General features: G+C 42.2%; 4 protein-coding genes across 4 annotated transcripts in view; all 4 read right to left on the bottom strand.

Annotated features, from left to right (window-relative positions):
- LOC131832162 (protocadherin alpha-7-like) overlaps window positions 1-20,804 on the bottom strand; it is a 109,355-nt gene extending 88,551 nt beyond the window's left edge. The window contains 2 exon segments of the mRNA XM_059174824.1: window positions 18,171-18,292; window positions 18,294-20,804. Coding sequence (XP_059030807.1) covers window positions 18,215-18,292; window positions 18,294-20,567 — 2,352 coding nt within the window. The 5' untranslated portion in view covers window positions 20,568-20,804 and the 3' untranslated portion in view covers window positions 18,171-18,214.
- The window catches only part of LOC131832160 (protocadherin alpha-1-like), a 157,107-nt gene that overhangs the window by 91,771 nt on the left and 39,134 nt on the right, over window positions 1-26,202 (bottom strand).
- Window positions 1-26,202, bottom strand: part of LOC131832159 (protocadherin alpha-3-like) — a 149,815-nt gene that overhangs the window by 91,774 nt on the left and 31,839 nt on the right.
- The window catches only part of LOC131832161 (protocadherin alpha-6-like), a 119,504-nt gene that overhangs the window by 88,551 nt on the left and 4,751 nt on the right, over window positions 1-26,202 (bottom strand).

Below are 26,202 nucleotides of genomic sequence, written 5' to 3'. Positions count from 1 at the left end.
AGCATTGTGGGTGTGACATGAGGTAGGCTAGCACATAGCAAAGTTCCCAGCACACAGTGGGCACTCAATAAATTGCTGAATGACCTTTTTCTTGTCGAAGGAATTCTGGGTTTGAGATCATAAGTTCATCCAAAACAAGGGAAAGGATTTTTAATTAGACCTCCTCTAAATATGTATTACTGTGCTAAACACACACACACACACACACTTAAAATGATCAAACAATTCAACCAAATTCCAAGTGATTTTAATGTTTGTGTAAATTCAGTTTCATAAAATACCAAGTAGAACATAAGTATTGTTGATATGAGTTATCATTGCCTGAAGATGTAACTCAGTTATGTGTCTTTGTCTTTTTATGTAGCCTTGGATTTAATGGTGTCAAAAGAGAATCCAATGGAAGTTAAAAGTAGAAAGTGATTTAGAGTAAATATCACTCTAGTTTGAATATTTTGTTGTATGATTGATGATTCCTCCCCACTTTAAAAATATTGAAATGGCACAAGAAAAAATTACTAGTATATTTGTTTGCATTTTAGTATTTTTCCTTGTCTTGAATGCACACAGACACTATTGCTAATTTAGATTTTGTTTCTTTTTTCAACTTTATTCTTTTTTTAAAAAAGATTTTATTTATTTATTTGTCAGAAAGAGAGAGAGAGAGTGAGCACAGGCAGACAGAGTAGCAGGCAGAGGCAGGGGGAGAAGCAGACTCCCTGCAGAGCAAGGAGCCCAATGTGGGACTCCATCCCAGGACACTTGAATCATGACCCGAGCCAAAGGCAGTGGCTTAACCCACTGAGTCACCCAGGCATCCCTCGAATTTATTCTTTTCCCCATATTGTCATCCTGCTAGCACTCTTAGTAAATAGAAAAATCTTTCTTAAAAAAACTAATAAAGCAAGCATACTTGTCACATTTTACAACACAAAATTATCTTATGCATCCCTGAAACAATCAGTTATAAGGGCCTCTAATCAAAATATAACATCAGACTACATTAACAGTAGACTTAACATACTATCAGAAGACTGTTAGATTTATCTTAGAGAAAAAGGAAGCAAGAGATCTCCAACCTCTTCATTATGGACTTTGGGGATTGAGATAGTACATACAATATGGAATCCTCAAAGGTAAACAGAGAGATGAACAACAGAAAGTATACCCAAGTAGATAATATTACATGTCTGAACTAAAACCAGATGTTAATTTAGCAATTACTTTCCAGTAATATGGTATTTTTTAGTATATGAAAAGACCCTGGATGAACACCAAGTCATAATAGAGTTTGATTATTGTATGAAGCAATGACCCATCTTTTGCATTTTAGCTGTGATGTTTCAGATAGCACCATCTCAACTAATTCATACAAAAGAGATTATGCTATCTTTGAACTCATCTTTAGGGATAAGCTTGAGATCTGATAATAAGCTAATGCCAAGAAGTTCACATCAATATTGTTATTAACACTGATTTTGTAAAATCGATTGAAAAACTGAAGAACTTTGTGCCAGAGTTTTACTAACCCAAACCTTTCTTTAAGATTTATTTATTTATTTTAGAGAGAGAAAGAAAGCATATAGGGGGAGGGGCAGAGGCAGACAATCTCAAGCAGACTCCCCAATGAACATGAAGCCCAAGCTGGGGCTCCACACCAGGGTCTCCATGAGGGGACCATGAGGGATTGAATCCCATGGGATAACGATCCCAGAGGAAACCAAGAGTCAGATGCGCAACTGACTCAGCCACCCAGGCATCCCAATCTGTTTAGTCTTAAATTTATTTTTCTTTTAATATTTTATCTATTTATTTGACAGAGAGAGACACACAGCGAGATGGGGAACATGAACAGGGTGAGTGGAAGAGGGAGAAGTGGCTTCTCACCCAGGTGGGAGTCCTATATGGGGCTTGATCCCAGGACCCTAGGATCATGACCTGAGCTGAAGGCAGATGCTTAATGACTGAGTGGCACCCAGCTTCCACCAGTCTTAAGTTTCTACTGTATATCCTGCTAGTCATGTATTAGAGTACATGGTTTAATATTCTATTAGTCCTCATCATTCACTAATACAGCATAACAGGTCTAGTAATATTTTATTGAAAACATAACAGAGAAACAAATCTTTTTTTTTAAAAGATTTTATTTATTTATCAGAGAGAGAGAGAGGGAGAGCGAGCGAGCACAGGCAGACAGAATGGCAGGCAGAGGCAGAGGGAGAGGCAGGCTCGCTGCCAAGCAAGGAGCCCGATATGGGACTCGATCCCAGGACGCTGGGATCATGACCTGAGCCGAAGGCAGCTGCTTAACCAACTGAGCCACACAGGCATCCCAGAGAAACAAATCTTGAAACCATTCTTGGAAACTCAGGAGAGTCTTCAAAAACAATAGATTAAAAATACTACCCAACACTGTATTAACAAAATTATAGGATATACTCATTGATGTTCACTCTTTGCTTTCATGGCTCATTGAAGTATACACACTTATATGATCACAGATCATTTGTTCAGTCAGCACAAATCTCACAGACAACAATAAAACTGAAGAAGACTGAATTCTCAAATACCCACACACATTCAAAGATTTTCATGGGAGAGACACCTGGGTGGTTCAGTCAGTTAAGCATCTGTCTTCAGCTCAGGTCATGATACCAGGGTCCTGGGATTGAGCCCCATATAGGGCTCTCTGCTCAGCGAGGAGCCTGTTCCCCTCCCCCCACCACCTGCCTCTCTGCCTACTTGTGATCTCTGTCTGTCAAATAAATAAATAAAATCTTTAAAAAATAAAAATAAAGTCTTCTAACTTGTACACTGGAGCAAAAAAAAAGATAAAGAACAAAATAAAAATTCACATCAATTGATTTAGATGCTTATAGGTCTAAATACAAGTTCTCTGTGATCTCTTTAAAGAAGACAATTCACATCATGAGTTTAAATCAAATGTATCTAAAGTATACAACATCAAATTGTGAAATGTGACCAACACCATCACTGTCATATGCAAGTGACTTTATCCTGGTTGTTGTTATGCTTAAGCTACTTAAATCAATGTCATTTCAAAGATCTAGTGGCTTGGTGGACACAGACAGAAGTACCACCTTTCCCCATATATGGGAAGACTCCCTTAAACTCAAAGCACAAGGAAATGTGAATTTTCCTACCCTACCCTAAAATGTTTCCATACAGATCTACAATGGGTACCATGAATGGAAGAAACATGAATATGATCAAATATCAAATAAATCTTCCAAATAAAAAAGGAAATCAATGAATTAATCTGGAGAAGAGCAGCAATAGATTAGGTAGGCAATTAGCAAAACTGAAATTACACTAGGAAATAAAGAAAAAGTATAGTTTATCTGAAGCAGCCAAAGATGATGAAGAAAATAGGCAGGAAGTCATTAAAGGATTAAAGACAAAAAAGTAAAGTCCTCCCCAAAGGTAAGACTGAAACTTCACTCAGTATCTCAGAAGCATGCCACTGATTATAAAGAAACAAAATTATTTATTAAAGGAAGCCATCTCAACAGCCCATGCTCATTAGAAATAAATAAACTTATCGTTTATAGGAAGGTAAGAATTCAAACACATTTAAAACTCAAAACAACTAAATTATGAAGTTATGCATTATTATGGTGATTTTTAATACATGAACACAATGAGTGGAGGACACCAATTAGAATACGGAATTCAACAGAAAGAGTGAACTTGTTGCAAAATTGCGAACTAGAATATTTAAGGTTTGCCTACATCCTCCATTTCCCATCAGTGATTCTCGCCTGGATAACTTAGCCTCCTTCATTTACAGACAGCTCTAGCCATCTACTTCATTACTGCTGTTACTACCACTATTATTATTTCCAACAACTAAATAATGTTCTGCTGTGTTCATGAAGACTTTGGTGAAAAGTAATAAAAAAGGCTAGACTTCCAGTGTGTTTAAAAATAAACCATCCCAAGAAAATAAAAACAAATAAATGAAGCAATAAACTTACACAAATGTCGCTAAACATATTATGCGATTGACATCAACAGGCATTAAATACATTCAGAATTACTGTACTTACATCATTCCCGAATATCTGTTGATCTCCACTATCTCCAGAATTTGAACAAGGAGGAACACTAGGGCTGAAGGCCATGAGGTCGGTCTTGGGCGCGCCCTCCCCAGAGCACACCCTCTGCCGCCTCTGCTGCGAGTACGACCAGCTCCCCACCGCGCTGGAGCACACGAGCGTGGGCTTCCCAGGCCCGCACGCGCCCTCCCTGGGCGGAGCCGAGCACCGCAGCGCCGTGTACAGCAGCAGCGTGAGCACCAGCAGGCTGGACACCGCGCAGATGGCGACGATCAGGTACACGTTGACGTCCACCGGCGCCGTCTCAGCGCCAGCGGCGCCCGCCAACACCCGCGACGACGCCTTTGGCGCCTGGCCGCTCTCCACCAGCGACAGCAGCACGGTGGCCGTGGCCGTCAGCGCCGGCTCGCCGTGGTCCTTGACCAGCACCAGCAGGCGCTGGCGCGGCGGGTCCGCCTCGTCCAGGGGGCGCGTCGTGCTGATCTCGCCCGTGTACAGCGCCACGCGGAACGGGCTGCGCGCGCCCCCCGCCGCCGGCTGCAGCTCGAACGACAGCCACGCGTTGTAGCCGGAATCCGCGTCCACCGCGCGCACCTTCGCCACCACGTGGCCCGCGCCCACCGACCGCGACACCAGCTCGCTCAGCGCGCCGCCCCCGCCGCCCGCGCCGGGCCGCGGCAGCAGCGCCGGCGCGTTGTCGTTCTCATCCAGCACGAACACCTGCAGCGTCACGTTGCTGCCCAGCGGCGGCACCCCCGCGTCGCGCGCGCTCACTTGGAACTGCAGCAGCTCCAGCTCCTCGTGGTCCAGCGGCTGCAGCGCGTACACCTTGCCGCTCTCCGCGTGCACCGACACGTAGCTCGACAGCGCGCGCTCGCCCACGCGCCGCTCCACCAGCGAGTAGGACACCCGCGCGTTCTCCTGCGCGTCCGCGTCCCGCGCCGACACCGTGAAGATGTGGCAGCCGGGCGGGTTGTTCTCCTTCACGAACACCGTGTACTCGGGCTGCGCGAACGCCGGCGCGTTGTCGTTCACGTCCGCCACTTCCACGGACACGCTGGCGGTGGCGGAGAGCGGAGGCGATCCTCCGTCCCGTGCTGTCACCACCAGCTCGTAGTTCAACACGCTCTCGCGGTCCAAGGCGCTGTCCAGCACCAGCGAATAGTAGTTCTTGAAGGTGGACACCAGCTTGAAGGGAACGTGGGGTGTTAGTGAGCAGGTCACCTGCGCGTTGTCACCAGCATCACGGTCAGTTACACTGATAAGGGCGATGACAGTTCCCATTGTAGCATCCTCTGGAACAGACAATAACAGCGACGTCACCAGTAACTCCGGAGCATTATCATTAATATCCAAGATTTCTACCAAGATTGTGCAGTGACCAAACATCGGGGGATGTCCTTTGTCAACTGCTTCTATTTGAAGTTTCCATAATTTAGTTTCTTCAAAATCTATTTTTCCGTTTACTTTTATTTCTCCACTGGCTGAATCAATGAGGAAAAAGGTGTCTGTATTAGAGGAGATATCATTTGCAAAGGAATAAAGAATGTGGCTGTTTGAACCTTCATCCAAATCCGAGGCGTTAAGTCTAATAACCAGTGTACCGTTTCTCGAATTCTCCAGTAATTTTACACGATGGACTGCTTTGTCAAACACTGGGGCGTTGTCATTTGCATCCAGCACTGTGATGTGCAACTCTATGCTACCTGTCAGCTCCGGTTTGCCCTTATCAGTTGCTTGGAGCACCAACATAAGCTCTGAAGCGACCTCTCTGTCCAAGGGTTTTTTTAGTACTAATTGGAGCGGTTTTACCTGATCGTCGTTGGTGGGAACTTCCAGAGAGAAATACTCATTGGGGCTCAGTTTGTAAATCAGCAGAGCGTTGGCCCCGATATCTGCATCAGAGGCGCCCTCTAGTGAAAAATGCGAGTCAAGAGCCCTGGTTTCGGAAATAAACAATTTTTTGTGTGTTGCTGGGAACACAGGCGGATTGTCGTTAATGTCCTTCACCTCCACCTCCACATGGAAAACCTGCAGCGGCCTGTCCACGATCACCTCCAGGTGGATGCTACACTCCGCGCTCCGCCCGCACAGCTCCTCCCGGTCCATCCGAGAATTCACAAACAAAATGCCATTCTGCAGATTTACCTCCAGAAGGTCTGCGTGACCCTTGGATGCCACTCGGAAAAGGCGCGGCACCAGCTCCGCCAGCTCCAGTCCCAAGTCCTGGGCGATGCGGCCCACGAAGGTGCCGTGTTTGGTCTCCTCCAGCACCGAGTAGTGGACCTGGCCACTGCCGGCCTCCCAGACTGCAAAGAGCAAAACGCAGAGCAGCAAGCGCTTGGTTTCCTGGCCACCTCGTCCTGAAGCTAACATCCTGCTTTGCTTCTTGTTAGTAAATCAACATTTCATCAAAGTAAAGATGTAGTCCTTTTAGATCTTTCTTTTGAGTCCTTGTTCCTGAGATCCCAACTGATCTTAACAATATGGGTGTGTACAGTCTTTAAAACACCGGAACCGTGGAGATTCTTTCTGGTCTGTGAATTACCGTAATTTTCTTCTGTTTAAAGAATACGCTCCTTGGAGAACAACGACATCCTGTGGCTCAAAATGGAAGTACGTGTTTATACTATTTCTTTCACTTCTATTGCTTCTCTCATAATTCCTTCATATATTGGTCCATTTTTAATTTGTAGATCTTTAGTTCTTTCTTTATACATTCCTTGTGTCTGGACACTGTTTCTTTAAAGGTAGTTTTTGCCTTACAAATTAGAATCCTATCAGTTTTACCTTGGATATAGACATCTAAGAGAACCGACTACTGAACTATATTATCATGTATATAAACACTAAAAGAAGTCCATATTTGAAGATTACTAGAGATGGTGTGTTTTTTAGATTTTTAGAAAGTGGTCATTTCGGAATGGCCTCTTGTTGAGCTTACTCCATTGCTACTCCTACAATTTCTATTGCTTAATCCTTATACCATGTTAAATTATTCTAAACATTTCATTCAGCTGTGAGGAGAATATCTCAAGATACAAGTTCTCTTAAGTTACCACCTCAACATAATGGTGTTTCAAATCAATATTGATACTCAAGCTACTTACCAGTTTATCCAAAGATTTATTTTCTTTGATATTAATGAATTTACCAAGTACTGACTCCAAGAAATACAAAGTACTTTTATGTTGGCTCATTTTAAAGCTTTTTCAATTATTTTATCTGCTCAGGATGAATGTTGTAGTTTCCATCCTGATGGACAACTTAAATTTACATTATATCCATTGCTATCTGCCAAATACTTTCTAACCCTCCCAAGGAAAACCCACTGAATCAGAAATTCAAGTTATATTTTCTCTTTGTTTATACCCATTTTATTCCAGAATTGATTTACAGAGTCTAGAGTACAAAAGCATTCTAAATCTAATTCATTTACTCAATTTTTATTTTCCTGTTCTTATCTCCAATGCAAAAACCATGTGGAAATTTGCATCACAACTACCAATTACAATAAAGCTGATCAGTCTTATAGTAAAAGAGAAATATTTTAACCATTCTCAAGATTGTTAAGAACCCAACTATCCAATATCTGAAATCCTTCTGATAAGATGGCAGCCACTGGGAAAATTCCAAATTTCTCTACTGAAAAAAATTGTAAATGGCCACCCAAGGCAATCTTAGGTTTTTTTGAGAAAGTGAGCTGCGGTCTTCATTTGGAATACATCTAAAAATAGGGATTCAATGATCATAAATCTATGCAAAAGATTTATAGTTCTCACTACTTGTAATTCCTTTTTAAATTGTGGAAACCATAAGCTGAAGACATTGCATAAAGAGGAGCAAAAAAAATTTTAGGACATTTGGGTTACTAAATTCAGAAAAAGACATGACTAAGACATGACTCCTTGTTTTTGCTGATATAAATAATCTAGTCCCTTTGGGAATATGCCAGGCTGGAGGTCCATTCCATTTTTGCTTTAAGGAATTGTTTCATTAGTTAAGTACACATCAAAGATAGTTTTTAAACCCATCAGAATACCAAGGCTATCATATAGCTCAATAATTGTAGTATACCAATAAAGCCAAATGGGTTGGTTACTCATCTTAAAATGGACTATAACAAATATTATGCCATCAACAGCCATAGAGTACTCAGAATTAGCCTCATTTTAATGCCATTTAATAAAGATTATATTAAACATGATTATAAAATTAAAATGTTAGAGGTTTTTAATATTTATTTATTTATTTCAGAGAGAGAGAGAGTGTAAGCACTGGGAGGAGGGGCAGAGGCAGAGAAACTCAACCGAACTCTATGCTGACTAGAGCCTGATGGGGGCGCTAAATCTCAGGAAGTCCTGAGGTCACAACCCAAGCCAAAACCAAGAGCAGGCCATTTAACTAACTGTGCTACCCAGGCACTCCTAAGATGTCACAGGTTTTTTAAAATATATATATTTTATTTATTTACTTGACAGAGAGAGAGACAGACAGTGAGAGAGGGAACACAAGCAGGGGGAGTGGGAGAGGGAGAAGCAGGCTTCGACTGAGCAGGGAGCCTGATGTGGGGCTCAATCCCAGGACCCCAGAATCATGACCTGACCTGAAGGCAGAGGCGCTAACCATTGAGCCACCCAGGCACCTCAAGATGTCGTCGTTTTAAAAGAAATTGACTAGTTTCTTTTTTGGAAAGAATGTTAAATCCTTAACTTGAAATATTTTTATTTCATCCTGAAGTTTCCATAATTCTGAGTTAAATGAACGAAACTATCCATGAATTGTTTAAAAATATTTATCATAAAACAGAGACAGGGCACCTAGGTGGCTCAGTCAGTTACCCATCACCTTCCACTCCGGTCTTGATTGTAAGATCCTGGAATGGAGTCCCTGGGATGAGCAGGAAGCCTGCTTCTCCCTCTTCCTCTGCCACTCCAACCGCTTGTACTCTCTCTCTCTCTCAAATAAATAAATAAAATCTTTAAAAATAAAAACAGATAGAGGAAGACAATGGCAAACTAAAAACAGTAAAATGTGTCTTTGCTATCTCTCAACTACTCCTGAAATCTCACCTCATTTCTTCCCCTATCTGCATTTCCTCCTCCAAAGACTTTAAAATTATTAGGTTGCTGGATAAAATGGTAACTGGTTGTGTTAAACTTTTGGTGAATGCTTGTATTTTAAACATGTCCCCCCAAAAAGTGAAGTAAAATAAATAGGAATAAATTGGTAAACACACAATTCTATGTTTCATTAATTGCTCAGATGAAGAGATACCTTTGGATAAGACTTTTCTGCAAGAGGGACAAAGTGACATTATAAAGGGCAGAAAAAGCACCTGGGTGGCTCAGTGGGTTAAGCCTCTGCCTTTGGCTCCGGTCATGATCCTGGGGTCCTGGAATGGAGGCCCGAATCCGGCTCTCTGGTCAGCAGGGAGTCTGCTTCCCCCACCTCTCTCTGCCTGCCTCTCTGCCTATTTGTGATCTCTCTCTCTCTCTCTCTCTCTCAATCTCAATGTCAAATAAATAAATAAATAAAATTTTAAAAGGGGGAGGAAAGAGAAGGCAGATACAAGGGAAAGGAATTCTATATGCAAGTTGAAATACTCTGCATTAATTTACCATCTGTAATCTCTGAGAATAGGAGACTGGCCATGGGAAGTATTAACATAAATAGGCAATGCTGTGCTTAAATTCCTGCCACAACTGTCTTTTTGGTGTTCCTAAACTTGAAAGGAGATTTCACATTTTATTAGAAGCTATTTGTGAAGCACATACAGAATAAAAACTCAGCCTGCATACAGAAAGGAAAAAGTATTGTTAAGGACCAGAGTTGAGATGATAAACTAGTTAGCACTACTATTTTTTCATAAAATATGATTTAGTAAAATAAACAAAAATGAAATCATAGGTGTCGGGTAACAACTAGTCTCAGAAAGGAATATTGAATAGGATAGTGTTGGCACCCTGCACTTTAATTGTCTTGCATTTCACAGTCTACCTCATCCAACACAACTCTGTTTAAGATGACTAGAGAAACTATAAACTAAATGCACCCTACAATCTCAAATCAATAGAGAACGTTCTAATAGAACAATTCAGCATTCTTTTCAAATTTCTCATATTAATTTGGACTAAAGTAATTATTTTCAACCTCCTTAAAATTAGAAGGGATTTTCAAATGTTCTCCATTATTAAACATAATCATGACTTTTTCGTCACAGTGCAAAATCTTAGACTTGAACATAATAAGCAATATTTCATGCTGATAAGAGTGTAGATTATAACCAGCTCATTAAACTCTTTCATTTTACAACAGAACTATAAAAATTTTCTTCCGCTCAAAGAAGTGAATAGTACACACAGCAGAGATATCATCACTACCAAAATAAAAATGAAAAAACATTTTAAAAGCTCAAAACCCTAAATTTTATAGATTAGGATATTTATAAATGAACTTCAAGTCTACATAGAGTACCATTAAAAATAAAATATGAACACTGAATACTGAGGATATGGTATGCATTATAAGCTATATTGCACTACAGATATTTAAGATTTATTTGAGACAGCACCTGTGTGTTCTCGCGCACACCCCAAGCAAGAAGGGGGAAGAGGCAGAGAGAAAGGGACGAAAGTCCCCAAGCCGACTCCCCTGACAGGTGTGGAGGTCTGAGCAAGTCTCCATACCAGGACCCCAAGATCATGACCTGACCCTAATGGAGAGTCCAACACTTAACCAATTGAGCAACCCAGACACCCTCAGATATTTTTTTAAGATTTTACTTACTTATGTATTTGAGAGAGAGAGAGAGTATGTGTGTGTGCACAAATAGTGGGAACTGGAGAGGGAGAGGCCAGCTCCCCGCTGAGTAGGGACACCCCCCATGGGGTTCCATCCCAGGATCCTGGGATCATGACCTGAGCCCCACTCCCTGCACTCTTTATAAGTGCAGGGGACTTTAATAAGAGGGAAAACGTACATATCCACCCTAAAGACAAACAATCAGAGCAGTCTTAAAGGTAAGAGGGTGATTCAAAATTCAGATTTGAAAGTTAAGCTATTAGTAAATTAAATTACTAGTTAAATAAAGTACTAATCTCATAAATACCTGTAAAATAAAAAAGACACTAGTTTATGAAAAAAAAACCCAAACCTACAAACTACATCAAATATTTGTATTGGAAATATAAATACTTAAAAATAAGCTGAATAATTAAAAATTGAAGTATCAAGAAAAACTTGCTGCACAGGATACACTAGACAAATTACAAAATTCACTTTTCTTTCTTTATTTTCTACAGTAAGCTGCATGCCCAACGTGGGTCTTGAACTCACAACCCGAGTTTAAGAGTCACATGCTCTACCACTGAGCCAGCAGATGCCCCCCCCCAATGAGCTTTTAAAATAAATTATGTTAGATTAGATATTACTAGAAATATTTGAGGTTTACGGAAATATGCTATATCAGAAAGGATGGAGATATTCTGAGACATATATGAGGGTGGAAAGCGGTTAGTAAAATATTATTCACAAAACAACATATTGAAATAAAAAAGTAATAACCCACCTTCCTAGAATAGTCCCCTTCAATAGACTGCTCTTCCATTTCTCCGTCTTGTACTGGACAAGGAGGAAGGCTGGGGCTGAAGGCCATGAGGTCGGTCTTGGGAGCGCCCTCCCCAGAGCACACCCTCTGCCGCCTCTGCTGCGAGTACGACCAGCTCCCCACCGCGCTGGAGCACACGAGCGTGGGCTTCCCAGGCCCGCACGCGCCCTCCCTGGGCGGAGCCGAGCACCGCAGCGCCGTGTACAGCAGCAGCGTGAGCACCAGCAGGCTGGACACCGCGCAGATGGCGACGATCAGGTACACGTTGACGTCCACCAGCGCCGTCTCGGCGCCAGCGGCGCCCGCCAACACCCGCGACGACGCCTTTGGCGCCTGGCCGCTCTCCACCAGCGACAGCAGCACGGTGGCCGTGGCCGTCAGCGCCGGCTCGCCGTGGTCCTTGACCAGCACCAGCAGGCGCTGGCGCGGCGGGTCCGCCTCGTCCAGGGGGCGCGTCGTGCTGATCTCGCCCGTGTACAGCGCCACGCGGAACGGGCTGCGCGCGCCCCCCGCCGCCGGCTGCAGCTCGAACGACAGCCACGCGTTGTAGCCGGAATCCGCGTCCACCGCGCGCACCTTCGCCACCACGTGGCCCGCGCCCACCGACCGCGACACCAGCTCGCTCAGCGCGCCGCCCCCGCCGCCCGCGCCGGGCCGCGGCAGCAGCGCCGGCGCGTTGTCGTTCTCGTCCAGCACGAACACCTGCAGCGTCACGTTGTTGCCCAGCGGCGGCACCCCCGCGTCGCGCGCGCTCACTTGGAACTGCAGCAGCTCCAGCTCCTCGTGGTCCAGCGGCTGCAGCGCGTACACCTTGCCGCTCTCCGCGTGCACCGACACGTAGCTCGACAGCGCGCGCTCGCCCACGCGCCGCTCCACCAGCGAGTAGGACACCCGCGCGTTCTCCTGCGCGTCCGCGTCCCGCGCCGACACCGTGAAGATGTGGCAGCCGGGCGGGTTGTTCTCCTTCACGAACACCGTGTACTCGGGCTGCGCGAACGCCGGCGCGTTGTCGTTCACGTCCGCCACTTCCACGGACACGCTGGCGGTGGCGGAGAGCGGAGGCGATCCTCCGTCCCGTGCTGTCACCACCAGCTCATAGTTGGACACGCTCTCGCGGTCCAAGGCGCTGTCCAGCACCAGCGAATAGTAGTTCTTGAAGGTGGACACCAGCTTGAAGGGGACACGGGGTGTTAATGAGCAGGTCACCTGCCCATTGGCACCAGAGTCACGATCGGACACGCTGATAAGGGCGATGACAGTTCCCACCTGAGCATCTTCTCGCACCGGGAGTGACAGAGAAGTGATAATTACCGTAGGTGAATTATCATTTTCATCCAGAACTTCCACTAGTACGGTGCAGTGACCAACCATAGGTGGGTTTCCTTTATCTGTAACATCTACATGAATTTCATAAGTGTTACTGTCCTCAAAGTCAATTGCATCATTTACTCTTATTTCTCCCGTTTTTTCGTTCATTAGAAATTTCCTCCTTACGCTGGGTGGAACCAAAGTGCTAAATGAATATATCATTTCCTTGTTTATTCCTTCATCTGCATCAGACGCATTTAGCCATATTACTAACGTTTGGTTCGCTGAATTTTCATACATCTTAACTTCATAAACGGATCGGTCAAATACAGGCGCATTATCGTTGGCATCCAACACCAAGATCAGCAAAGTAACAGATCCAGTATACTCCGGTTTACCTCCATCCGTTGCGGTTAATAACAACTGAAGCTGAGGATTTTCTTCACGATCCAGCATTTTTTCTAGAACAAGCACTGGGGATTTGCCTTTGTCTTTTTTGTTTATAATATCAAGAATGAAAAACTCATTTGGACTAAGTCTATAGGTAAGCACTGCATTCTCTCCAACATCCGCATCAGATGCGCCTTCTAGCGGAAATCGAGAGTCAAGCAGTCGAGATTCGGGTATTAAAAGCTTTTGTTCTGAGACGGAGAAGACCGGCGCATTGTCGTTAATGTCCTTCACCTCCACCTCCACATGGAAAACCTGCAGCGGCCTGTCCACGATCACCTCCAGGTGGATGCTGCACTCCGCGCTCCGCCCGCACAGCTCCTCCCGGTCAATCCGAGAATTCACAAACAAAACGCCATTCTGCAGATTTACCTCTAGAAGGTCCCCGTGACCCGTGGACGCCACGCGGAAAAGGCGCGGTACGAGCTCTGTCAGCTCCAGCCCCAAATCCTGAGCGATGCGGCCCACGAAGGTGCCGTGTTTGGCCTCCTCCGGGACGGAATAGTGGAGCTGGCCGCTCCCCGCCTTCCAGGCTGCGGGAAGCAGAAGCAAGAGGAGGCGCAAAGCTCTTTGGTTGCTGGGTGTGTAGACCAACATCCTGTCTCTCTGCCGATTTACAAATTGATGAACCAGCGGTCTAGAAGAAACATGTTCTCTAAATTATCCTATTCGACTTCTTACATCTAATTTTATCATAAATGGCTGAGATCTGAGAACGTAGCTCCTTTCTATCCTTGAGAAACAAGATTATGCCTTTGTTCTAAAAAACATTTCGTGGAAGACAGCGACATCCGGTGGCTGAATGTGTAAGTACAATTCCGTGCTTTTAACCTGTCTTTCAGTCATCGCTTTTCATTGTATTTTGATGGATTTGTATCTCTACAGATCTCCAAAAGTTCACATGATGTCTCCTTTGTATATAACAATAATTACTGCATACTCCTGAGTATGCAGGGTTTCCTGAGTGGAGAACCTCAGAGAAGCAATTTCTTCCCCAGCAATGATTATCATTAGCTATTTTGGAAAATAGTCTTAATATTTGTATATACTGAGTGTATTAGTATTTTACTGGACGACAATTTTAGACCAATTCCAGTTTTTTTAAGATCTGATTTATTTGAGAGACAGAACGAGTGGCGGGGAGGAGCAGAGGGAGAGGGAGAAGCTGACTCCCCATTGAGCCAGGAACCTCATGAGGGACTTGATCCCAGAACACTAAGATCATGACCTGAGCTGAAGACAGGAGCCCCAAATATTTTCAAGTTTTGATACTCAATTCACTTCTCTTTGTCATTATCTGAGATTAAATAAAACTTAGTAGACACTAATCTGAAGAATCAATTCTCTAAGTTGTTTAAAACCCCTAAATTTCAGTCATCACTAGTTCGTTGAGAGATCACTGGCTTTAACATCAGAAATGCCTCCATTCTGATTCCTATTCTTAAACTTACTAGTTGTGTGACCTGGGGAAAATAATTTTACCTCTCTGTCTCTTTTCAGTTTTATAACATTCATACAATAATAATATGGTGGTTGTATGAATTATGATATATTATATGCCTAGGATTGTACCTTAAGGGGAGTGAGTGGTTCATAAATGGCAATATTCTCAGGCCTCAATTTAGCCACATTTATTTTCACATTGTGTTAAGACCACAATAAGCTTTTTGGTTAAAAAAAATTATTACCTGTAGAATATTATAACTGTGCAAGGCCTTCACAGTTACTACTGCACAGGCTGATTGGTGGTTCCGGTCTTTAGGAAAACAGAAAAGTACTTTTAGTGAGAAATCAGTTACACAGGGAGAAGTTTCACTTTCTGATATGCATCTTACATGGGCAAAAATAACCTTAATTGTGATTCTAAATAAAATAATTCAAAAGTGTGTGATTTCCACTTGCAGAGACAAGTGCTTTCATCTTTGTTATATTTAATCTTTTCAAGGACCCCATTACAATTTTGGAATTATCTAATAGTTTTATCAGTGTCAATAAAGCTCTTCATCACTACCTGAAGTAAAAATATTTTGTTTCTCAAAGTTCTTGGAACCTAATATTCAGCAACTGAAATTCTCTTTTATATATCTACACTACTGAAAAAAAAGAGAAAATTCTCTTTTCCCAAGAAGGGAAAACTTAATAATAGGAACTTTGGTCTTATCCAAAGGTTAATTTATTTACTTTAATGATGTTGTGCCTTATAAAAGAGATTACAGTGTGCTCATGCTTCCTGATGATGTAAAAGGTAAATAAATTCCTTGCTAGATGTTCACTGATCTTCTGAAAATTTGCATATGACGATCGCCCATAATCAGGAGAAAACAAATATTAAGGACAAAATTACCAATTATATCAATACAGCCATCAATAATAAAGAATAAAATGTATAATTATAGAAGACCTAGTAAATAATAAATCATACTAGCTCTAAGAGACTAAAGGAGTGGGGCAGGGTGGTTAAATTTCTAGCACTCCTCAATCCACATAATCCACATAACATATAATCAAATACCTGGGCCCAATTCATTTAATTAATTGATTCATCTATTCTAATAAATTGTTTTTATACTTTTCTACTTCTTTAGACTGATCTTAAGTTAAAGTCCATTCAAATTCTGATTCAGTTGCTCTTGCACATGAAAAGTACAAGGACAAATATATTTGATTTAAGGTGAATTATGCTGACAGACATGGACAGGATTGATTACAGGAGCTCAGAGAATACTCAAGTTATGAAAGAAATACAGTGCAAAAGGGGCGCCTGGGTGGCTCAGTTGTTAGGTGTCTGCCTTCTGCCTTCCGCTCAGGTCATGATCCTAGGATCCTTGGATGGAGTCCGGCATCCTGCTCCCTGCTTCATAGGGAGTCTGCCTCTCCCTCTGCCTGCTGCTCCTCCTGCTTGTGTGTGTGTGTGTGCTCTCTCTCTGACAAATAAATAAATCTTTTAAATAAACAAATAAATAAATCATATATATGTATATGTATAATGAAGAGAAAATAAACTGCTTTGTAACATATGCCAAACATGTCCTCTAAAAGGGAAAAGAAATATTGAAACATATTATTTAAGTGATTTTTACTTGCACTTTCATGGTTTTATTGTAACTCTATTCTCAAAGCTACTGATTTTGCTCTCCTGAGTTTTCAATTAGGAATATCTTGTTAAAAATCTAACACAATAAAAAAATACTGGAATAGAAAAATAAGTCATGTAACAAAACTCAACATAAGTACAAATGAAGTTTCTAAAATATAAATTAGAAAACAAAAACTTGGACTAAACACAGTATGAAGAACCACCAATCTGAAAGTCACATGCCACAATTCAGGAAATATAAATTTAATATGTAATGAGTTTAAAGGTGCAATTTACCATCTCCAGATTTCTGTCTTTCAGAATATTGAGAGAAAAAGTAAATCATCATCTCCCCTGATAGGAGTAACTTTTTAAAGTTATAGACTAAATTTCAAGAGAATTCAAAGTTTATTTTTTTTTTAAGATTTTATTTATTTATTTGAGAGAGAGACAGGGAGAGAGAGCATGAGCGAGGAGAAGGTCAGAGGGAGAAGCAGACTACCCATGGAGCCGGGAGCCCGATGCGGGACTCGATCCCAGGACTCTGGGATCATGACCTGAGCCGAAGGCAGTTGTCCAACCAACTGAGCCACCCAGGCGTCCCAAAAGTTTAGAATATACATATATCTGTAATGCACAAACATGTATGTATACTAACAAAAATTTCAGTAAAAAGTAAAAAGTCTTTTGAAAAAAGAAAGTACCTCAAGGAAGTATTTTCTCCAATATCAGATAAAAGATGAATTTCAAGAAATGTTCTAAATGTAAACGAGATTCTCAATCAATATACCACAATATTCTCAACCAAGTATATAGAAACATATTTTACAAAAGTTGAAATGAAAGTTATATTTCTAGCATTTGTTGTCAGAATTAGATTCCTAAGGTAAAGTAAGTGTTTTCTAGGGTATACTGAAATTTATTCATTGAAATAATAAACACTGAGTAGTGCTGGCCAACCATGCCTTTAGTATCCAACCAGAGAAAGGTAGAAAAGTACAGTTATATATTGCCACTTTGGGTTTCTTTTAAACAATAGATTATATACTAAAGTATCATGCAAACTTTAGAAATGAGAGGCATCTGGATGACTCTGTCAGTTAAGCATTTAAGGCTATGCCTTCTGCTCCAGTCAGGATCCCAGATTCCTGGGATCCAGCCACCACATCCCAGCTCGGCACAGAGTCTAATCCTCCATCTCCCTCTGCCCTCCTCTCTCTCGTGTTCGCGCACGCGGTCTCTTTCAAATAAATATATAAGATTTTCTTTTTAAAGAAATGAATAAATGATGGACTGGTGTTGAAGTATACTTAATGTGTAGCAATTAAGTTACTTTTCACCGAATAATTTTCAGGTGCAGTGGCAGCACCGCTTTAGGAATTCAATATGATTCCCATGACAGGTTTTAAATGAAATTGATTCCAGCACCCACTAAATAGTAATCAATGAATGGCTTTTAATGATTCGTATTTGGAAGTCAAAATACAAAAGGCAGGTATAAACTTAAAGTATTCAACTTCTGAATAATAAATAAAATATTCGCAGATCTCTAGAATGAGTAAAAACTATTCAAGAGACCCGTCTGCAAATAAGAATGTTTTTCACACTTCGAAAATAAATATATAGTGAATAAAATATTTGAGTAACCCACCTTTCCAGAGGACTCCAAAGAAGCTTCTGAATCTTCCGTTGCATTTAGAGACCCAGGACACGGAGGAAGACTGGGACTGAAGGCCATGAGGTCGGTCTTGGGAGCGCCCTCCCCAGAGCACACCCTCTGCCGCCTCTGCTGCGAGTACGACCAGCTCCCCACCGCGCTGGAGCACACGAGCGTGGGCTTCCCAGGCCCGCACGCGCCCTCCCTGGGCGGAGCCGAGCACCGCAGCGCCGTGTACAGCAGCAGCGTGAGCACCAGCAGGCTGGACACCGCGCAGATGGCGACGATCAGGTACACGTTGACGTCCACCAGCGCCGTCTCGGCGCCAGCGGCGCCCGCCAACACCCGCGACGACGCCTTTGGCGCCTGGCCGCTCTCCACCAGCGACAGCAGCACGGTGGCCGTGGCCGTCAGCGCCGGCTCGCCGTGGTCCTTGACCAGCACCAGCAGGCGCTGGCGCGGCGGGTCCGCCTCGTCCAGGGGGCGCGTCGTGCTGATCTCGCCCGTGTACAGCGCCACGCGGAACGGGCTGCGCGCGCCCCCCGCCGCCGGCTGCAGCTCGAACGACAGCCACGCGTTGTAGCCGGAATCCGCGTCCACCGCGCGCACCTTCGCCACCACGTGGCCCGCGCCCACCGACCGCGACACCAGCTCGCTCAGCGCGCCGCCCCCACCGCCCGCGCCGGGCCGCGGCAGCAGCGCCGGCGCGTTGTCGTTCTCGTCCAGCACGAACACCTGCAGCGTCACGTTGCTGCCCAGCGGCGGCACCCCCGCGTCGCGCGCGCTCACTTGGAACTGCAGCAGCTCCAGCTCCTCGTGGTCCAGCGGCTGCAGCGCGTACACCTTGCCGCTCTCCGCGTGCACCGACACGTAGCTCGACAGCGCGCGCTCGCCCACGCGCCGCTCCACCAGCGAGTAGGACACCCGCGCGTTCTCCTGCGCGTCCGCGTCCCGCGCCGACACCGTGAAGATGTGGCAGCCGGGCGGGTTGTTCTCCTTCACGAACACCGTGTACTCGGGCTGCGCGAACGCCGGCGCGTTGTCGTTCACGTCCGCCACTTCCACGGACACGCTGGCGGTGGCGGAGAGCGGAGGCGATCCTCCGTCCCGTGCTGTCACCACCAGCTCATAGTTGGACACGCTCTCGCGGTCCAAGGCGCTGTCCAGCACCAGCGAATAGTAGTTCTTGAAGGTGGACACCAGCTTGAAGGGGACGTGGGGTGTTAGTGAGCAGGTCACCTCCCCATTAGCTCCAGAATCTCGGTCAGACACATTAATCAAGGTGATGACTGTGCCCGGCTGAGCATTCTCTGAGATAGGGAGAGACAGGGAAGTAACAGTCAACTCAGGAGCATTATCATTAGCGTCCAAAACTTGCACATGAACTGTACAGTGACCAGCTAGTGGTAGGGAGCCTTTATCGATCGCTTCTATTCGAAGTTTGTAGGTTTTACTTTCTTCAAAATCGATATGTCCTATTGCTACAATTTCTCCGTTTATGGCATCAATGTAGAACTTAGATTTTATATCTGGGGAAACATCACTAGAGAATGAGTAAATAATATCAGCATTCGAGCCTTCATCCAAATCTGAGGCGTTAAGTTTAATTACCAAAGTTCCATTGGGAATATTTTCTGGTAATTTCACGGCATAGAGTGTTTTATCGAAAGCGGGGGCGTTGTCATTGGCGTCCATCACTTTGATGAGTAACTGAACGGAGCCAGTCAGCTCAGGTTTGCCTCTATCAGTGGCCGTGAGCAATAAATGAAGTTCCGGAGATTGTTCCCTGTCTAAAGGTTTCCGTAATACAAGTCCAAGAGGTTTTACCTGTGCGTCATTTGTTGGTACGTCCAGAGAGAAAAACTCGTTCGGGCTCAGTCTGTAAGTCAACAGAGCGTTCTCCTCGATATCTGCATCCGAAGCGTCCTCTAGTGGAAACCGAGAGTCTAGCATCCTGGATTCTGCTATAAACAGATTCTTTTGTGTCTGGGGGAACACAGGCGCGTTGTCGTTAATGTCCTTCACCTCCACCTCCACATGGAAGACCTGCAGCGGCCTGTCCACGATCACCTCCAGGTGGATGCTACACTCCGCGCTCCGCCCGCACAGCTCCTCCCGATCGATCCGAGAATTCACAAACAAAATGCCATTCTGCAGATTTACCTCCAGAAGGTCCCGGTGGCCTTTGGACGCCACCCGGAACAGGCGTGGTATGAGCTCCGTCAGCTCCAGCCCCAAGTCCTGGGCGATGCGACCCACGAAGGTGCCGTGTTTAGCCTCCTCCAGGACCGAGTAGTGGACCTGGCTGCTTCCAGTCTCCCAGACTGTGAGAATTATAAAAAACAGCAGTCGATGCCGGTGCTCCCGGTCGCCTCGATTCGAGTACACCATTTCAAATTAATTGTTTTTTTTTTTTTTCATTCAAATCGTAACGTGTCTCAAAATCTGGAGGAATCTTCTCATCTCTTCCTTACTATCCTGAAGCGCTCGCCATTGTTCGTCGGCTTAGAGAAACAGAATGAGTCGTCTTTCCAGTATGAAAACGGATGACTTAGTCTTGTCTTGAATGAGAAAATTTCGCGGTAAAGAGCGACATCATGTGGCCAAATAGTAAGTACGGACTACAAATACTAACTTTCTATTAATAAGTGTTGTTTATTTTAACCTCTGATTTTTTTCCCTTCAGTTTCGTTAAAGCACAGGACCACAATTCTCATGCTTACTGAAAGCAGTAAGAAACTTAACTTCTAAATCTTTAGTGTGACCATTACTGTGGTCTCCTTATGCCTTGAAAACACATTTTCTTACAGTTTTAAAATAAAAATCTGACAATAAAGTGAATCACGGCAGGAACACTAAAATATTTTAAAATATTTGCTCAGAGTTCAGGTTACTCCATTTTCTTAGGTTTCTGTTAAGAGAACTCTTGGTCCCTCTTAGGAATCCAAGATCTCAAGTATTTACTAGCGGAAGAAAAACTTAGAAGCATTATTTGTTTGTTTTTAGGAATCAAGGGATATAAGCAACTAATTCATATACTTCTGAAAAAATACAATAATAGAAGGTTTAGGGAATCTTTGAAGAAGAATCATTTGTATTAAGTGAATTTTGCATGGAGGAGGTATTCTGAATTTCTCTTTTCATCAGAATTTATAAACTCTGTTCCAAAAGTTTGTCATTCTTATCTCTTTATTCTTTCCATCCTTTCTAAGCTCCACATTTTATGGATATCTACCTGTTTTTACAACCTCCAATTTAACTTGGATCCTTATTTCATAACAAATTTATTTCATTAGATAAATGTTGGTGCTCATTTGTCAGACTTAGAGCAGTCCTTTAATCAAGTTTGAGGTGTTTTATCCTTTTTAATTTTACTTCACAGAGCAAATTTTCTTGAATGTTTCATTCTTTTGTTTCCAAGTGCAAATTAAATAATTACACCCATATTGTTTTCCAGTTTTGATACCTGCCTAAATGAGTTTTATCTAACTTGTATATGTTTTCAATTAGCAAAAAATTGACAATAAAAACACAGAAGCATACCATTTATGTAGTAACACTAAATAAAAGCATGTCGAATTTTCAAAACTACATTTCTCAAAACTAATTGTCATTAATACCATTTAGTCATATAACTTATAGTGGTGTAGCTTTATAAAAATATTTAAGACTGATTGGTAGTCTTAGTCTTAACTTAGATTTCCTTTTAAAATGGAGAAGAGGGGAGCTAGTTGTGAGTTAAACAGTATTTCAAGATGGCATGTTGACTATAAACTCAAAAGGTACATTGATACCTGTTCTATAAACAATAAATATTAATATAACTTACTTAAGCCTACTGGTTCACATTTTTTAAAAATCCTCATTTGTTTAGATTTAAGTACTATAAATGGTTCTTGAAAGTCTATTGTGGACATATTAGCCCAACTAGTTGGGGGGTGCAGGAGTGAATTATGTGACCATCCAAATCAGACGCTGATTTAGAGTAAAAAAAATCAAGCTATATTACAAAAAATTTACAGCCATAAGTAACATAATCAGTCACTCAGATAATACCACTTCCAAAGCTTACATCATCCTGGCGACCCTCCTTTTCTGTTTTGACTTACACATACCCTTCTATTAAATAAGCAAAAATTATAAATGTTCAATAAAATTCTGGAAGTCACTGAATTCAGTTCTGAATGATAGTATCTGGATGACAGTAGTTTGTGCATTTGATATTGAAATCACTTTCATTACAAATATTTCCTTAATTCTAGGTCAGGGAGAGGTAAAAGCGGAAGAACATGATTCCCAAATGCAGAATCCTGAGTTATGAAGCATCCAGATGAATGTGTGCATGCATGCTGCAAACTCACTTTTTGCTGGAATGTTATATGCTACTGCTCACATGACCTGGAAGTCTTTTTTTTTTTTTCCAGAGGAAGAGCATGTGCACACACAAGCATGGGTGGGAGAAGGACAAAGGGAAAGGGAGAAAGGGAATCTTAAGCAAGCCCCACACTGGGCTCCATCTCATGACCCTGTGATCATGACCTCAGCTGAAATCAAGAGTCAGATGCTTAACTGACTGAGCCACCTAGGTGCCCCTGAAAGTCCTTATTAAGAGAGGGCATTACTAGCTCCAGGATGATCTGGTTGAAGATTGGTTACACTAGTAACTTTCTTTCTTCATTGCCCATTTCTGCCAAGATTGAAGCTCTGTTTTTGTTTTGAAATCTTGTCCTGAAGGGTTTGTTGCCATGTTCCAATTTTCTGTTCCAACTATGTTCAGTGGCAATAAGTGGTACTAGTCACCAGGGCCACAAGAACATCTGAGACTTCCTTGTTGCGGGATGGCGTTCTCAAAGGGTGCACTACTTAGAGGCCACCAAACAGAGCCCAGCATGAGGCTCCACAACGTTTTGGCCCTCCATAGTGCTTCTGCCTCCTGATTCTGCCTAAATGAGGTCTAAATATTGCTGCTACCCTGGATTACTTCAAGAGCTTCTTATTGTGTTATTTTGCCACAACCCCATTTATCCATCACTAAATCTTCCTGAAATACACCTTTTATTCCTGTTGCTTCACACTTTTAGTTTTCAGATGACTTCAGAGGTGGGTCAAAATTTCTTAGTCTAGGGGCGCCTGGGTGGCTCAGTGGGTTAGGTTAAAAGCCTCTGTGTTTGGCTTAGGTCATGATCCTGGGGTCCTGGGATCAAGCCCCGCATCAGGCTCTCTGCTCAGCGGGGAGCCTGCTTCCTCCTCTCTCTCTCTCTCTCTCTCTCTCTCTCTCTCTCTGCCTGCCTCTATGCCCACTTGTCTGTCAAATAAATAAATAAAATCTTTTTAAAAATCTTAGTCTAGTACTCTAACTTATCCAAACCCTTTTTCACATATTACTTTTCCTGCCTTATCTCATACTCTTTCCTGTAAGAACCATATGTTTTGACCAAAGCAGACTATTCTGTTTCTAGACACATTGGGATTTTCTGTGTACATATTTACTTAAGTTTGTCTGTTCCCAGGAATGCCCATCATGTTCCATATTCTCTCAGAGAAAACTTCTCCATTAAAAAAAAAAAAAAGATTTTATTTATTTATTTAGGGAGAAAGAAAATCTCAAGCAGACTCCACATTGAGCGTGGAGCCTGATGTGGGGCTTGACATTCTCCAGAATAGGTCACATAGTGGGTCACAAATCAGTCCCTAACAAACACAGAAATACTGAAATCATACCACGTACCTTTCCTAACCACAATGCTATGGAACTACAAGTCAACCATAAGAAAATATTTGGAAAGACCACAAATACATGGAGGTTAAACAATATGTTACTAAACAATGGATGACTCAACTAGGAAATCAAAGAAAATATTTTTTTTTAAAAGTACATGGAAACAAGTGAAAATTAAAATATGATGGTCCAAAACCTTTGGGATGCAGCAAAAGCTGTCTTAAGAGGCAAGTATATAGTAATACAGGCCTTACTCAAGAAGCAAGAAAAATCTCAAATAAATAGCCTAAACTTATACCTTAAAGAGCTAGAAAAGAACAACAAATGAAGTCCAAAGTCAGGAGAAACAAGGAAATAATAAACATTAAAGAAAATAAATGATAAAGAAACTAAAAAAGCAATACAACAGATCAATGAAACCGGAAGTAGGTTCTTTAAAAAAAAATAATAAAATTGAAAAACTTCTAGCCTTAGCAAAAACAAAAGGACCCAAATGAAAAAAAAAAAATCACAAATAAGAGAGAATAAATAACAACCACCACCACAGAAATATAAACAATTATAAGAGAATATCATGAAAAACCACATGCCAACAAATTGGACAACCTGAAAGAGATGGATAAATTCCTAGAAACATAGAAACTACCAAAACTGACACAGGAAGAAATAGAAAACTTGAACAGACCAATAACCAGTAAAGAAATTGAATCCACAATCAAAAACTCCCAACAAAGTCCAGGGTCAGAGGGCTTCAAAGCAAATTCTGCCAAACATTTTAAAAAGAGTTAATACCTATTCTACCCAAACTATTCCAAAAAATAGAATAGGAAGGAGAATTTTTTATCTCATTCTGTGAGGCCAGCATTACCCTCATGCCAAAACCAGATAAAGACTCCATTAAAGAAGAGAACTGGGTGGCTCAGTGGGTTAAGCCACTGCCTTCGGCTCAGGTCATGATCTCAGAGTCCTGGGATCGAGTCCCACATCAGGCTCTCGGCTCAGCGGGGAGCCTGCTTCCCTCTCTCTCTCTCTGCCAGCCTCTCTACCTACCTGTGATCTCTCTCTGTCAAATAAAATAAAATAAAATCTTTTTTTAAAAAAAAGAAGAGAACTACAGGCCAATATTCCTGATGGACATGCATGCAAAAATTCTTAATAAAATATTAGCAAACGAAATCTATTTAATACATTAAATACATTAAATAATACATTTAATACATTAAAAAAATCATCCACCATGATCAATTAAGATTTAGTTCTGGGCTGAAAGAGTGATTCAATTTTTACAAATCAGTCAACATGATACACAACACTAACAAAAGAAAAAATAAGAACCATATGATCCTTTCAGTAGGTGCAGAAAAAGCATCTGACAAAGTACATGATAAAGACCCTCAACAAAGTAGGTTTAGAGGAGACATACCTCAACATAATAAAGGTCATCTATGAAAAACCCACAGCTAGTATCACCCTAATGAGAAAAAAAACTGATAGCTTTTCTTCTATGGTCAAGAACAAGACAAGGGTGTCCACTCTTACCACTGTTACTTAATGCGGTACTGAAAGTCCCAAACAGCAATTAGAAAATGAAAGGAAATTAAAGGCATCCAAATCAACAAGGAAGAAGTAAAATTTTCATTATTTGCAGATGACATGATACCTTATATAGAAAACCCAACAGATGTCACCAAAAAATTTCTAGAACTGATGAATGAATTCATTGGAGTTGCAAAATATAAATTCAAAATACAGAAATCTGTTGCATTTCTATATACCAAGTAATGAAGCATCAGAAAGAAATTAAGTAATAAATCCCATTTACAACTGCACCAAGAACAGTAAGATACCTAGGAATAAACGTAACCAAAAAGGTAAAAGACATGTCCTCTGAAAACTGTAAAACATTGATGGAAGAAATTGAAGATGACAAAAATATAAAGATATCTCCTACTCATAGATTGAAAGAACAAATATTGTTAAAATGTCAGTACTACCCAAAGCAATATAATGCAGTCCCTATCAAAATATCAGCAGCATTCTTCACACAGCTAGAAAAAACAATCCTATCATTTGTATGGAACAAAAGAGACCCCAAATAGCCAAAGCAACTTCAAGAGCAAAGCTGGAAGCATCACAATTGTGGACTTTGAATTATATTACAAAGCTGTAGTGATCAAAACAGTATGGTTTTGGCACAAAAGCAGACACGGAGACCAACAGAACACAATAGGAAACCCAGAAATGAACACACAAAACCATTTGGACAATTAATCTTCAACAAAGCAGGAACGAACATCCAGTGGGGAA

The sequence above is a fragment of the Mustela lutreola genome, chromosome 5 (assembly GCF_030435805.1).
Source record: "Mustela lutreola isolate mMusLut2 chromosome 5, mMusLut2.pri, whole genome shotgun sequence".
Taxonomy (NCBI): Eukaryota; Metazoa; Chordata; class Mammalia; order Carnivora; family Mustelidae; genus Mustela; species Mustela lutreola.
The sequence above is the reverse complement of the archived record's forward strand: the minus strand, read 5'-3'. Positions and strand labels throughout refer to the sequence as shown.